We start from the raw sequence: 14,776 nt of genomic DNA, 5'->3' as shown, positions 1-14,776 counted from the left end.
TTTATTTCCAATACTAATTGATGTATAAACTATTTATTTCAAACTGTTCTACCACAAACTTAAACATTAATCAAACATGACTTGAGAAACCACAATCTAAATTCTCTGATCCAAGTTCATGAACTAGATTATCATATCGATATGCTATTGGGAATTCCACGTCCAGTCACTCCAGGTCCAGAGGAGGGAAGAAGTAGTTCATAAGGCGGAACACCCGCGCCACTCCGATTCTTCAAATGGAAATCCTTGTTCCTTCTGCTTATGATCTCCTCAATTTCTTCCAGCCTCGCGGAGAACTTCTCGAAGCAGCTCATGACCTGCCTGTCGTTGGTCCAATGCGTGTGCCAGTCAGTCATCTGGCCAAGATACTCCTCGTCTTCAGAGTGAGTCGATAAGGTGTCTTGAACTGCCATAATTTGAGTAGCCTGCAACTGCGATGGCAAAGATGATAAGAACATGTACTGGGGGTTGTGAAGGAACTTCTCGTAGGCAACAGGTTCGTCTTCTTGGGGAATGAGTTTCTTCATGAGTGTAGGTCGATTGGGCATGTAACCGCCGAACGGATACTGCCCGAAGTTTATCGCTGCGTGTTGCCCTGATGCGGTCCATATCATCGTCATGAGAATGCCGATCAAGTCCCCTTTGGTGTTTAGGGAAGGCCACCATGGTTCACCTCTTTTGTCGGGGTGACCTTTGTTTTTGATCTCGTCCCACCAGGCCTGCAGCTCGACATCTGAAGTGATAGTGTTGTCGTCTGAATAGTAGTGAATGATATAATCCTTAACCCATTCTTCAATTGCCGACCACACAAGGAGACCATCTGCCGCATAAGGATAGTCCTCGATCACCAGTTTTACTCCGCAAGGCATTGAAGGATCCTCGACGGCCATGCCTCTGAGTTTACAGTCGAAACAATTAGAATATAAAAGCTGGATTCTTTGAGTTTGGAAAAAGAAAATGCTTAAAAATGTGTTCACTCCTTAACATGTCTCATTTTCATTGTATATAACATAAGCTACATGTGCATGAGTTATGAAATTCTATGAAGATCAGATGGTAGGGGTAGGGGTGAGCAAAAGATCCATTAAACTGTATTAGTTGACTGATCAAATTTGAAAGTTCAATTTGATTGATCCGAAAAATCAGTTTTTTATGAAAAAACATTGATTTTTTCGATTTAGTTTTCAGATTTTAAATTGCACAAATCGATTAAACAGAAACATTATCTCTGGAGTGCTATATTGTAATGAGTCAATTGATGTAAGCAACTCAACTAATAAACTGATAAGAAATGTTTTGTTAATTAAGTAACCAATCAAATTAACTGATTTTATATCGGTCCTATTTGTTCGATTTTGACAATAAAGTTGGATCGATTCACTTTGTCTACAAAAATTCAGTTTAATTGATTTTGATTTGTTCAATATGGTCGGTTCACAGTTGGTTCAATTTTGAACTGCTCACCCCTACCAAATGGCTTTTTTGTTGACTCAAGCGTAAAAATACAAAAGTACTAATGCCATGCAATAGCAGATTGCTTACCTCCTAAGAAGATCAGCAGGTAGAGCTTCCATATCAAATCGCCAAAGACTTTTGTATGCGGCGGAACTCAGCTCCATTGCATACTTTCCGGGACTGAAGCAATTTTCAATGATACCTCCCCCGTTGATTAAACTTTGGCGTGCCAAGGCATTGATTTCCAGTGTGTACCGCATGTGCGGATGAAGCAACTTGAAAACCGGGTGCATAGAACTGAGTTGTCTATGAGAAGCAATTATGTATGGTTCCATAGAAGCATGAGTCCTCAACCTAAAATTTAAAAGCAAAAGATCATCAAATAGTGAAGTAATTGGATCAGAAGTTTTAAACAGATCACATTAGACAGTATGAGTCCAGAATGAACTATAGGAAAACAGATTAGAATGGCAAACAGGAAATGCTATCTTCATTTTTACAAACTCTTGAGAGGATAACAGGAAATGCTATCTTCATTTTTATGAAAGAGCGTCTGTTTTGTATCCAAAATATTTAGTCAAAAATGTTTAAGTTTATCAAAATCATTATAGAAGCTACTAAATAGTTGCTACACAATTATAACTAAACTCAAAACTCTAAAATTTAAATTCTAAATCTTATACTCTGAATACTATTATAGCAAAATACTCTTTACTAACTTACCAAAATTATTTAAACTCCTGACACAATTATGGTTAAACCCTAAATTCTAATTCCTAACTTTATTAAAATCACTTAAAATAGTCATAAAAGTTGCTAAATAGCTGCTACACAGTTGTAAAAATTACCAAGTAACTACTAGAATAATACGATAGTATTGTATTAGTTGTTACACATTATAGGAATTATAGAGTAGTTGTTACACAGGTATTCTTGCAATAAAACATTTAGTGGGGCGTATTTTTGACTTTTTTTGAAAAATGGACACCCTTTTGACGATTTACATAATTTGAGACGTCCTTTTGATTTTTGCCCATTTTTTTTGTCTACCACTAGATGGTATTCTATGAGTTAAATTCCACTAATAAACAATTACCAACAAAAATGAAGATTTCTTTTTAAAAAACTTTGCTTAAACATGGCAACTCGATGAATCTGACCATTCTAGTCTGTAAATATCAACCAATCTACATTATAACATTATACTCACATTCAACAAGAAAAATCTTACCAATGGTCCACTAGCTGATGAACACCGGCGTCATTTGCACAGACATGAGCCTTGGCCAGTTTCCAGATCCAGTTTGTCGTCGCATCATGCCCATGAGTGTAAACCTTTTTCTGAGAAAGCATCGACGGGGTACCCAGCAAGCTGAGTTCTATTGCAATTGGTCTGAGGATTCCGGTACGTGTGAGAAACAAGATAGTCCTTGAGGCATAGATTTTCCTTCCTTTCAAGGAGTTGATCTTCTTAACAAATGGCAAAAGGATATCATGATAATCTATTATAAATAGCCTATTATGGTTCATTGCCTGCGCAAGGAGTTACAAAAAGGAATTATCATGAAAGACCAATAGTAAAAACAATTTTACTGTTGCATCAAAGCACCGAAAGGCCAACAGTAAAAACTAAAAAAATAAAAAATACTTTTGACTGTTATTACCTACCTCCTCAAGGCTCATTCCATTTAGCTCATGTTCTAGACATTCCTTAGTTAATGCCGACTCCGGTGATCCATAAATTTCAGGATCTAACTTGCTGAGTATTGGGAACTCCTGCAATGAAGAAATCGAAGCAAATAAGTAAAGATTGTGAGATAACAAAGCATCATCATCCTGACATGTCATGTAGTACCCTTAATCTCTGAATTTCCACTGGATTAACACCAGCTAGTGTTTGCCTAGCAAACTCAATGTCCCTCAACCAAGCAAATCTATCCTCTGAAAGAAATTTCTTTATCAGATAAGCACACTTAAAAGACAGAATCAGTTTCGATAAGTAAGCAAAAGTCATTAGGTTTTACTTGATATAATCGAGGGTATGTCGTATTTCATCAGTTTTTGGCCCATCATCATCAGATTACTGAGCACTGCAGGAAGTAGCTTCTCGGCTTCTTGTTCCTCCTCGCTCTTAATAAGCAAACCATCTTTGTATAGCCTGTCGATGTCAGAAAAACACTGGAATTGACTGTCGGAACTAGAGAGTGCAGCCATCATAGCTGGTATTAGATTGTGGAATAATGCTCTCAGAGCTCCAGCTGAAAAGTTATTTTGCTTGATCTCCTCGAAAGTTTCGTCTCGCGGAACATATACAGGATGAGGTTTCTCCACTCTGCTCTCCACACTGGGATCTGCATGTCCCAAGTCACACATGCAAAATGAACTTGTATTAGCGCTACTCATCGATAACTTGGTAGATTCCAGTTTAAAAATATTTCCAAAACTCTTTATAACAGCTCTCATTGTGCATGTGAGATAGTGCAGTTTCTACATGACAAATAAGTAGGTGATAACTCTCAAGAGGTGATCTTAGGTGAGATAACCTAGGGTTGTAAATGAATCAAACATCCTAAACTTGATATTCGACTTGGTAAGAGCTTATTTATATTTGTTCAATACACACAAAGTCAATTAAACTCATTAAACTAAATGAACAAGCTTGAATAAATTTGTGTTCAACTCGTTAATATTTGCGAACAAAAATTGTGAAATGTTCATGAATATTAAGGTTTGTGAACCATGTTCATCAACAAAACTCTTATCAACATAGTAAATAAATAAAGAAACTTTCAAAATGAACAAACAAACTTGTATTATCAAGCTCAACAACTAATTAAATAAACTTTAAAATGTAAAAGTTTCGAACTATCAAATAAGTTTGACATATAAGCGAATCAAGATTGAACTAAACTCAAACTTGTAAAAAAGAAACCACGCCAAGATTGAACAACCACTTCAATTGCTTGATTCATTTTAGACTCAGCTTGGCTTGATTCACTTAGCTTATCAAAGAAACTTGAACATCACAAAGCTTGGCTCGTTTACAGCTCTTTGATAGTCATGCAATGCGAATTGATGAGAAAGAGAGATAAAACAAGAGGAAGAGAATTTATAAGGGAAGGAGATGTCTTTTCTTTTTGATGATCATGACTTCCTTCAGATGGAAGAATCTATGAAGGACAGACCAACCAAGCAAGTAGAAAATATACATGCAGATACTGTTGTATTCAGCAAAAGTTAATAGAAGGTTACACTTATTTCCTTCAAATACCTGATTGAGTTGGTGGTCTGCCAGTGCGACAACGTCTGGGATATGGCCTATCCGAGCCACCGAGATTTGGCCTAGCAAGATCGGTATCTTTGTCAGGGTTGCCCAAATCATTATAAGGGGCATAATCATATATCATTTCAAACTTCTTCCTTTCGCCTTTGCCATTGCCACGCAAACTGACTAGCATGTTTTGTCTAAGATCCTTCAATCCATCCGGAGTCTGTGAAGGTAAGTATGCCTGTTCATATCAAAAATAAGAATAAAAAAAAGGATCATCAAATGGAATAGATTTCTCAACTCTTGAATCATAAAATCAAAAAAAGTTATCACTAGAATGTTTATTTTCTTACGTCTTCTTACCTGATTGCTGAAAAGGATCCGACTCTCTGGATTATCATCACGACAATGGATCCACGAATTTGCAGGGAAGAAAAAAGGCCCATCATTGAAACCATGAACGACGATCTCCACTAGGTAGAACTCTTTCTTATGGAGATTGGTAATGGCAATGGCTCCTGGGTGGCCAAAAGTCGATGGGACGGTCAGATTGGCTGCGTACTCAACAAATGATGGATGCTTTGGCGATCTTGGTAGAAATCCCCTCACAGGAACCTCCACACTCTTCTTCCCTGATTCAGTATCTAGCAAGTTAAAAAAAAAAAAAAAGTAATTAGTCATCGCCATGTTCTATAACTTTCTTCTAAAAGGAAGCTAGAGAAAGCAGACAATTCATTAGAGAGGATAGAATTTGTTGTAGAATAACTAAACAAAGTTGTTTTAAGCCAGAAAGAATTAATGCATGGGAACTAGAATACTACAAATGTAGCAAAAATAGTATTAGAATATGATTCAAGTACCTGTTAGTTATTATCTCTAATTAGTGAGCTTTGCCCCAAGGTGTAGCACAAACGGTGGGTGCATGACATCTCTGGTGCAATGGCCAGGGGTCGATTCTCAGAAACTGACGACCTGGGGTTTACCCCACCATGCGCCTATGACTTGTGTACCTGCATTTACCTCCTTCCATATCCGTGGGGTCAGCACTAGGGGGACCGCTAAGTAGCGGATCTACCTTTTTTTTCTAATTAGTGAGCTTAATTGTAAGTTGTGCATATGAGTACAAACCGAATCCATTAAAGTGATATAACTTAAGCTTATTGGATTACGGATTATCGGATGTGAGTTGAATGTGTATAACCCTTTAGTCCGATCCGTTATCATCTATAGACTGATAACGGATTGATTACCTATATAAGTGGAGGTCCCCAAGGTTTAGGGGATTATATCTTAACCTAGTTTTTTGTTCACCATTGACAAAAAACTTTTCAGTGTCATCACCCCTAAGCTCTTGAAAGATGTTCCCCGTTTGCTTCCACTTCTTCTTCTTCCTCAGGATCTTCCAGACAACGCTAAAGGACAAGGAGAATAGCTCTTCAATCAGGTTCCTTGTTGTTTTTATTTATGCTTGTATATTATGTCATGTTTTTGATGAAACTTAATCATGTCTTGTGTTTTTTCGATTCCAGTTCTTATTTCGTTCCTAGAATTCATGCGGTTAGGTGAAAACTTAAGTTTTATTAGTAACCACAAGCCGACTCTTTAGAGAGGATATTGTTGCCTACTCATACAACATAGCATACGACAAGCCTCCCCGAAGATCTGACAACCAACTCATAATGCATAGGTGCACTCAAGTTGTAAAAGGAGACAAAATCATATTCCATAAATCTTAAAAAGTTGTAAAATCAAGTTGCAACAATTCAATAAACAGATTCAGCAGAAAATTACTCCAACCAAGAAAAGAAAAACTATTTCAAAAAAGATCATTTCGATAAAAAGTCACAACCTTTTAACAATAACAAATATATTGATTGGAAATGCAAACGGTAACCATTTGAAGAAAGTACATAGACAGCTTTTTATGGCAAATGCTGATATTTTAGTAACTGTTTGTTTCTCTTTTCACTTGAACCCAAAGTCAGATTTCAAAAAGCACTACAAAAGGGTGAAGACAACAAGAACATAACAGAACTTAAGTGGCATTTCACGGATGAATATTTCAAAAAGCATCAAAAGATCACTCTACAAAAGGTTCCACTTGAGTACTATATTTTTGTAAATTTAGTCAAGCTTTCTTAATTGGTTAGCCCAAAGTCAGCATCATGCAACAAGAGAGATATTCAATCCAAATTCACATAAACCTCACAAAGATGATTTTGCATTCCATTCTATAACATCATGAACGAGGCCTATAGCATACTAAACAAACCCCTCTTTTGTACTTTAATAAAGTAATAAGAACACTAGGGGTGAACAATCGGTTCAAAAAACCGAACCAATCAAACTGAACAAATCAAAACTAACTTTTTTAGACAAAAACCAAACTGAACAACTGAACCAAACTTTTCTTATTAATCAACTTGTTTATTAGTCAAGTTGCATAGTAATCAGTTTAATGGATTTGTGAAATTTAAAATCTAAACTAAGGCGAATTTGATTTAATAGATCTTTTGTTCACCCTTAAACACAACCCACGAAAGTAAAGTGAAAGGGATTGAGAAAGAGGCTTTTTGTAATGGCTGACCCACCGTGATCGACCTCCTCGCTGACGAGCTGCACCCTTATCCCTTGCCCAATCCCATTGACGAAGTACTCCCACTGGTTCTCGATCTTCTCCACCAACCTCTCCTTGATCCTGTTCCTCACCGTGAGCACCAGCCTGACATCGATCGAGTCCGCCGGGGACCAAAACGCGCCTCCTGGGACCACCGCCGGATCCGACGGGAGCGTGCTGACGCTCTTGTCGTCGCTGCTAATCACCGCGCGCACCTGCCGGACCGCAACGGACCGCTGGCGGCGGTTCCCAACACACAGCTGGTGCGCCCTCCTGCCGCTTTCAGCCCCGATCTGAGGTTTGGCGGGGCAGAAGCAGGAGGTTGACTTGGCGGAGAACATCCGGGAGACCGATCGAGTCAACTGCTAAAAACAGCAGAAGAGCGCAGGAAGCTTTGGAGGATAAGCGGAAGAGGAGAGAGGTGCGAGGATCGAAGAGGGATCATGAGATCTTCTCTTTTATCGTATAAACGAAGAAGACTGAGAGGATGGTAGAGAGAGTAATGGGCTCTGAGCTTCGGAACAGAGTCGTTGGCTCTGAGCTTCAGTCACAGGCAATATTAATATTATTGGACGCCAATAATTGCAGCTTACTTATAAAGCATTTAGCATGTGCAGCAATCTTACCATTTTTTTAATATTAATATTATTGAGTTTTGTAGTCTAACTATCGCTTCATGAATATTTAGTGTTACTTTCTTTCTTTTTTTACTTTTTTAATTTAAATTCTAAATTTTAAAAAATATTAAAACAAATTAATACTCACGTATGAATGTATAAGATAATATTGTCTCGCTTTTTACTATTGGAGTAATGGTAGTCCTAAACTTAGGGTAATCGTATCTCTAAATTTATAAACTCAATTTTATGATGGGACCTATTATATTATATCATTATCACATCAAAAATAAAAAAATCTATAACTTTTATAAACCTCTTCCTACAATCATAAACTCAACAAACAACTTTATATTAGACCCATCACATCATTGTCTATATTTTCTATTTACTATCTTTATTTAATATTTATTTATATATTATCATAAATATATATTTATAATATACATATTAATTAATTTTTTAATAATATATATTAGTTTTATTTAATATTTTTTTAATAAATTATTAATTTAATAATTAATATATAATAATTAACTCTATTTTTTATTTTCACTAAATTTATTTATGAACAAAATAACTTCATAAAAATATTATTAAAAATTTAATAATTTGTAACATTGACAAATAAATCATTATAATGAGATCATAAATAAAACATTACATAATTAAAACAGAATTAATTAATAATTAATTTATTCTCCAGTAATCACATTCATAACGTGTCCAGATGTGTTCAACTAAGTCGGCTCGAAGCCGGTAATGCACTTCTCTATCACGTAGCTCGCTATAATTCTGGAGGTACTCTCAGAATTCTTGGATAGAGCCCATGATTATTCATGCCGGTGGAGGAGAGTCTTCATCTGACCAATTGTCTGATGCATCTCCTTCATCCTCAATAATCATGTTGTGCAAAATAATGCGCGTATATAAGATATCCCTTAATTCATTTTTGTACCAAGATCGCGCAGGACCTCTAATTATTGCCCAACGAGTTTGGAGCACTCCAAATGCTCGCTCCACATCCTTTCTTGCAGTCTCCTGTCTCTCCTTGAATTTTTTCCTTTTGGGATCCTCGGGACACGGAAAGCTCTTCACGAACGTAGCCCGTTCTGGATATATACCATCTGTCAGATAGTATCCTTTTGCATATGATATGTCGTTTACCGTGAAATTAACATCCGGAGCATTTCCCTATAGGACGGCGTTAAATAACGGTGATTCGTTAAGAACATTTATATCGTTACGTGACCCTGTGGCGCCAAAAAAAGTATGTCATATCCACAAGACTGCAGACGCGACAACTTCAAGAATTATTGTTGGGACGCCATAATCGCCTCCAGTAAACTGGTCTTTCCAAGCGACGGGGTAATTCCTCCACTCCCAATGCATGCAATCAAGGTTGCCCAACATTCTAGGAAAATCGTATCTCTGCTCATGCATTTGAAGCAAGCGTTGAGTGTCAGCAGCATTGGGTCTTCGCGTGCCCTAAACACATCGATCATACATCGACAGAAGTTGATCACGCAATCAAGGGTAGTTCTCTCACCCATCCGTACATACTCATCTAGAGAGTCGGCGGGGGGTGCATATGCCAATTGACGAATAGCCGCCGTGCATTTTTGAAGTGGAGACAAACCTTTCCTTCCAATTGCGTCTCTCCTCCACTGAAAATACTCTGAATGATCTATCAAGGCATCGACTATGCGAATAAATAACTCTCTTCGCATGCGAAATCGTCGTCAAAAGACTTCAGCGTGAAATGTTGGAACATCTGAGAAGTAATCTCGGACAAGGTGAACATGCCCGTCTTCATGATCCCGATCCACATATCTATGATTTGTAGCTCTTAGAGAACTTCGAGTTTCTTGACGTCTCTGCTCTTCCTGCTCAAGTAGCGTAATCATCATTCGATCAACATTATCTTCTGCATCTTCCCACATCTTATTTCTCTAAAATTCACGGATATTATTTTCAGCAATTTAGAATAAGGAGATAAAAATATTATGGAGAAAGTTTTAGATAGTGAGTAGAGAAATGAAAAATACTTCTTTATTTATAAGTTAAAAAAAGTTAGCCTTTTTTTTTACCGTTTTGTAAAAAAATAGCCGTTACCAAATGACCGTTGCCAAAAAAATTTCCAATTGAACGTTGTCGGCAATGAACGTTGTCTTCTTCATTAATTTTTTTTTTTTAAAAAGGCAATGAACGTTGTCTTCTTCATTAAATTAAAAAAAAACAAGTTGTATATGGTTGACACAGTGGAACTCATGTCTAGTAACTTTTTATTAAAACCCACTATGAACCCAGCATCCAATTTTGGATGTTGGTTCACGAATCCTCAATTTTTACTATACTTGCAATGTCATTGGGTTTACAAAACCCAACTTCTTAGGTTTTGTAAACCCAACTTCTTGGGTTTTGTAAACCCACCGTTGCAGGTACCCTAAATAAATCTAATTTTATCATGGGACCTACTATATCACATCAAAGTCACATCAAAAGTAAAAAATTTATAACTTTTATAAACCTTTTCCTACAAACAACTTTATATTGGACCCACCACATCATTATCTATATTTTCTATTTACTATCTTATTTAATATTTATTTATATATTATCATAAATATATATTTATAATATACCTGTTAATTAATTTATTAATAATGTATATTAGTTTTATTTAATTTTTTTAATAAATTATTAATTTAATGATTAATATATAATAATTAACCCTATTTTTTATTTTCACTAAATTTATTTACGAACAAAATAATTTCATAAAAATATTATTGAAAAATTAATAATTTACCACATTAACAAATAAATCATTACAATGAGATCATAAAATAAAACATAACATAATTAAAACAGAATTACTTAATAATTAACTTCTTATTCCTCACTAATTATATTCATAACGTGTCCAGACGTGTTCAACTAAGTCAGCTCAAAGCTGGTAATGCACTTCTCTATCACGTAACTCGCTAGAATTTTGGAGGTACTCTCGGAATTCTTGGGTAGAGCCCATGATTATTTGTGCCGGTGGAGGAGAGTCTTCATCTGACCAATTGACTGATGCATCTCCTTCATCCTCAATAATCATATTGTGCAAAATAATGCATATATATATGATATCCTTTAAGTCATTTTTGTACCAAGATCGCACAAGACCTCTAATTATTGCGCAACGAGCTTGGAGCACTCCAAATGCTCGCTCCACATCCTTTCTTGCAGCCTCCTGTCTCTCCTTAAATTTTTTCCTTTTGGGATCCTCGGGACACGGAAAGCTTTTCATGAACGTAGCCCATTCCAGGTATATACCATCTATCAGATAGTATCCTTTTGTATATGATGTACCGTTTACCGTGAAATTAACATCCGGAGCATTTCCCTGTAGGACGACGTTAAATAACGGTGATTCGTTAAGAACATTTATATCGTTACGTGACTTTGCAACGCCAAAAAAAGTATGTCATATCCATAAGTCTGCAGACGCGACAATTTCAAGAATTATTGTTGGGATGCCATAATCGCCTCTAGTAAACTGGTCTTTCCAAGCAACGGGGTAATTTCTTCACTCTCAATCATGCAATCAAGGCTACCCAACATTTTAGGAAAATCGTGTCTCTGCTCATGCATTTGAAGTAAGCATTGAGTGTCAACAGCATTGGGTCTTCGCAAGTATCGTGCCCTAAACACATCGATCATACATCGACATAAGTGGATCAAGCAATCAAGGGCAGTTCTCTCACCCATCCGTACATACTCATCTAGAGAGTCGGCGGGGGGTGCATATGCCAATTGACGAATAGCCGTCGTGCATTTTTGAAGTGGTGACAAACCTTTCCTTCCAATTGAATCTCTCCTCCACTGAAAATACTCTGAATAATCTATCAGGGCATCGACTATGCGAACAAATAACTCTCTTCGCATGTGAAATCATCGTCGAAAGACTTCAGCGTGAAATGTTGGAACATCCTAGAAGTAATCTCGGACAAGGCGAGCATGCCCGTCTTCACGATCCCGGTCCACATATCTCCGATTTGTAGCCCTTCGAGAACTTTGAGTTTCTTGACGTCTCTGCTCTTCTTGCTCATGTAACGTAATCATCATTCGATCAGCATCAACTTCCGCATCTTCCCACATCTCATTTCTCCAAAATTTACGGATATTATTTTCTCTAGAGCGATGAAGATCTTTAGACATTTCGAATATAAATGAAGTTTTAGTGGTTCAATTAAAAAATACAATGGAATGGAGAATCATAACTTCCACATCGATATATATAGACTAATTTGTAACAGCTAGTTTATAACGGCTATTTTACAACGACTACTTTATAACGGCTATTTTACAGCGTCAATTTTATAACCATTATTTTATAATGGTTATTTTACAACGACTAATTTATAACAGCTATTTTATAACGACTATTTTTATAACGACTATTTTATAATGGATATTTTATAATGACTATTTTATAATAATTAGTTTGTATCGGTAATAGAATAAAGACACTTTTTTATTTAAAAAACTCATAATGACCAACATAAATAAAAAAACTTGCAAATCAATGAACTATAAAGTACAACATAAATTTAAAAAAAATATAAACAGCCACAAACGACAAAGACCAACATAAATTAAAAAACATAAACATCTACAAATGACAAATCTATTGTAGGTCACGTCTCTTTGTAATTTCTTCAACTATTTTCATATGCCAATGAAGTTGTGTTTCTGTCATTCCACTCGTATCTTTCATAATCATATCATAATCCTTTTGCTTTAGCTCGAGTTCCTTAAGCGCCAATTTTTCCTTTTGATATTGTTGCATTTGTTCCCATTTCATGCTGAAGTCTTCGTCTTCTGTAACTCTGGCTTTATTCTTTCTTTTCGCCTTCTGTTGCCCTATTGGATGTGAGCGAATTTCAAAGTCACCATCAGTATCCGAATTGGCTGAAGAAGTATGTGCTCCTAATTCGGAAGTCCTCGCCTTCTTGTCAGCATGACGACTAAGAGATTGGGGAGCCCATTTCTCGCACTCTGTTATAATTTTCCATACGTGTTCATACTTGAAAGCCTTATTCTTGTATACCTTTTTCGACATATCATGTATAGCGGCTAAAACATCAGCGTCACTTTCACCACTAGCCCGATTGTTGAAGAAATTATTGTACCATCCTGAGAACTTACCAATATCAGGCATAACCCGATAGTAATGTGACTTTATCGATGCCCATTCTCTTGCTGTGATACCCGTAGGCTGATTATCATTATAGTACGTGGTGGTACGTTGCCAAAAATACTTATTCTTTTGTGCATTACCAACTTTTGGGTCATTGGTAATAGTTCCCCAAGCTCTTGCATGACACTTCTCCTCAGCAATTGACCACATCACCTTAGCTCTATTACGAGAGACATTCATTTCTTTGTCATCCTCCTCATCATCCTCGATGTTAATATTTTCTATCCTAGGTGTCGTCGAATGTGGTGGAAATTGTGAGCATAGCATTGAAATTGGTGTTGGGAGCTCTCTATCGGATCCAGATCCTCCCAGACTCACCTGTCGAGATTCATTCAACGACATGCTTGATGGAGATGGAGTAGTAAATACTTGAGAAGGAGGTTGCATCATAAACTGACCACCCATTGAAGCATAATCAGATGGAAACATGAAACACGGAGCATGAGGAACAAAATTCGAACCAGTGGGAGTATTTTGTGAAAATTGAGTTGCATAAACAAATTGAGACGGATGAAGATTGGGAAGAGAACGCGATTGAGAATTTTGAGAGTTTAAATTTCCCTCTGTATTTGGAGAACTAAATAAATTGTTGAATGAACCACTGAATCTTTCAGCCATTTAGCATAAGGAGATAGAAATATCGTGGTAGAGAAATTGTGGAGAAAGTTTTAAATAGTGAGTAGAGAAATGAAAAATACTTCTATATTTATAAGCTAAAAAAAGTTATTGTTAAAATAAAACAATATCAAATAGCCTTTTTTTTACGGTTGTCTAAAAAAATAGACGTTGCCAAAATGAACGTTGTCGTTCATTTTTGCAAAATGAACGTTATTCATTTTTGACAAATGAACGTTGTTCATTTCATTAAGGTTTTTTTTAAAAAAAACTAATAAAAATAAGTATATGCTTGACAACTAACAGTGGGACCCATGTCCATTAATTTTTTTATTCTTAAAAGCACTATGAAGCCAGCATCCAATTTTGGATGTTGACTTCTTGAATCCTAAACTTTTAGGAGATGCCCAACTTCTTGGGTTTGGTAAATCCATCATTGCAGATACCCTTATGAGCATAAAAGCAAAAATTGTTTTTTAAAAAAAAACTGATCAATTTCAGTGATGGACTCCATAAGTTGCAAAATATTCATCTCCCATTTTATCCTATCCATGGGAGCTCACTTAAAGCAAGGTTAGACTTACAAGATATAGAAATTAGAAGTGAATTGTATTTAAAGAAAGTTGAAGATAAATTTAATAAACTATATACACATTGACATTACAAGAAAAATGTGAATTTTATCAATTTTTAAAATCTATGAAGTTTTCTGATAGATATGTTGCTAATATATCTAGAAATGTGAGTGTAAATGATGGAAAGTTACATGGACTAAAATCATATGATTGGCATGTCTTGTTGCAAAGAATACTTGCAGCGGTTGTACGAAAATACTTTCCAAAAGGCATATGCGGCATATTAATTGAGTTATGTGATTTTTTTAAAAAAAGATAACTACAAGATCTTTAACATAGTAGACTTATATAAAATGGAGGAGAAAATAGTTTTCATAT

General features: G+C 36.1%; 2 protein-coding genes and 2 pseudogenes across 3 annotated transcripts; all 4 read right to left on the bottom strand.

Moving 5' to 3' along the window:
- On the bottom strand, positions 1-7,899 carry LOC122014387 (lipoxygenase 6, chloroplastic-like). Of its 2 annotated transcripts, XM_042570611.1 has the most exons (9): positions 7,315-7,898; positions 5,087-5,367; positions 4,727-4,964; positions 3,480-3,806; positions 3,311-3,396; positions 3,124-3,231; positions 2,687-2,988; positions 1,543-1,809; positions 1-894 (listed from the first exon to the last, which is right to left on the bottom strand). In XM_042570611.1, the coding sequence occupies exons 1-9, from the start codon at positions 7,679-7,681 to the stop codon at positions 132-134; spliced, it is 2,739 nt and encodes a 912-aa protein (XP_042426545.1). In that variant the 5' UTR covers positions 7,682-7,898; the 3' UTR covers positions 1-131. The 2 variants fall into 2 exon arrangements, with proteins under 2 accessions (XP_042426545.1, XP_042426546.1); XM_042570612.1 differs by lacking the exons at positions 4,727-4,964; positions 5,087-5,367 and having other exon boundaries at positions 7,315-7,899.
- Positions 7,900-8,794: 895 nt separating this feature from the next.
- On the bottom strand, positions 8,795-9,900 carry LOC122013650 (annotated as a pseudogene).
- Positions 9,901-10,907: 1,007 nt separating this feature from the next.
- On the bottom strand, positions 10,908-12,106 carry LOC122013649 (annotated as a pseudogene).
- Positions 12,107-12,635: 529 nt separating this feature from the next.
- LOC122013648 (glutathione S-transferase T3-like) lies at positions 12,636-13,826 on the bottom strand. Its single transcript, XM_042569895.1, has one exon. The coding sequence runs from the start codon at positions 13,824-13,826 to the stop codon at positions 12,636-12,638; it is 1,191 nt and encodes a 396-aa protein (XP_042425829.1).
- Positions 13,827-14,776: the final 950 nt, after the last annotated feature.

Source organism: Zingiber officinale, chromosome 8B, assembly GCF_018446385.1.
Source record: "Zingiber officinale cultivar Zhangliang chromosome 8B, Zo_v1.1, whole genome shotgun sequence".
Lineage (NCBI taxonomy): Eukaryota > Viridiplantae > Streptophyta > Magnoliopsida > Zingiberales > Zingiberaceae > Zingiber > Zingiber officinale.
The sequence above is the reverse complement of the archived record's forward strand: the minus strand, read 5'-3'. Positions and strand labels throughout refer to the sequence as shown.

What these genes read in the sequence shown, in the direction of transcription:
- LOC122014387 (XM_042570611.1), bottom strand. Translation starts at nt 7,681, where the DNA reads ATGTTCTCCGCCAAGTCAACCTCCTGCTTCTGCCCCGCCAAACCTCAG. An exon ending in CAGCGAGGAGGTCGATCACG is followed by an intron (nt 5,368 to 7,314) that starts GTGGGTCAGCCA and finishes TTAACTTGCTAG; the next exon opens with ATACTGAATCAGGGAAGAAG. An exon ending in CATACCCTCGATTATATCAA is followed by an intron (nt 3,397 to 3,479) that starts GTAAAACCTAAT and finishes AATTTCTTTCAG; the next exon opens with AGGATAGATTTGCTTGGTTG.
- LOC122013648 (XM_042569895.1), bottom strand. Translation starts at nt 13,826, where the DNA reads ATGGCTGAAAGATTCAGTGGTTCATTCAACAATTTATTTAGTTCTCCA.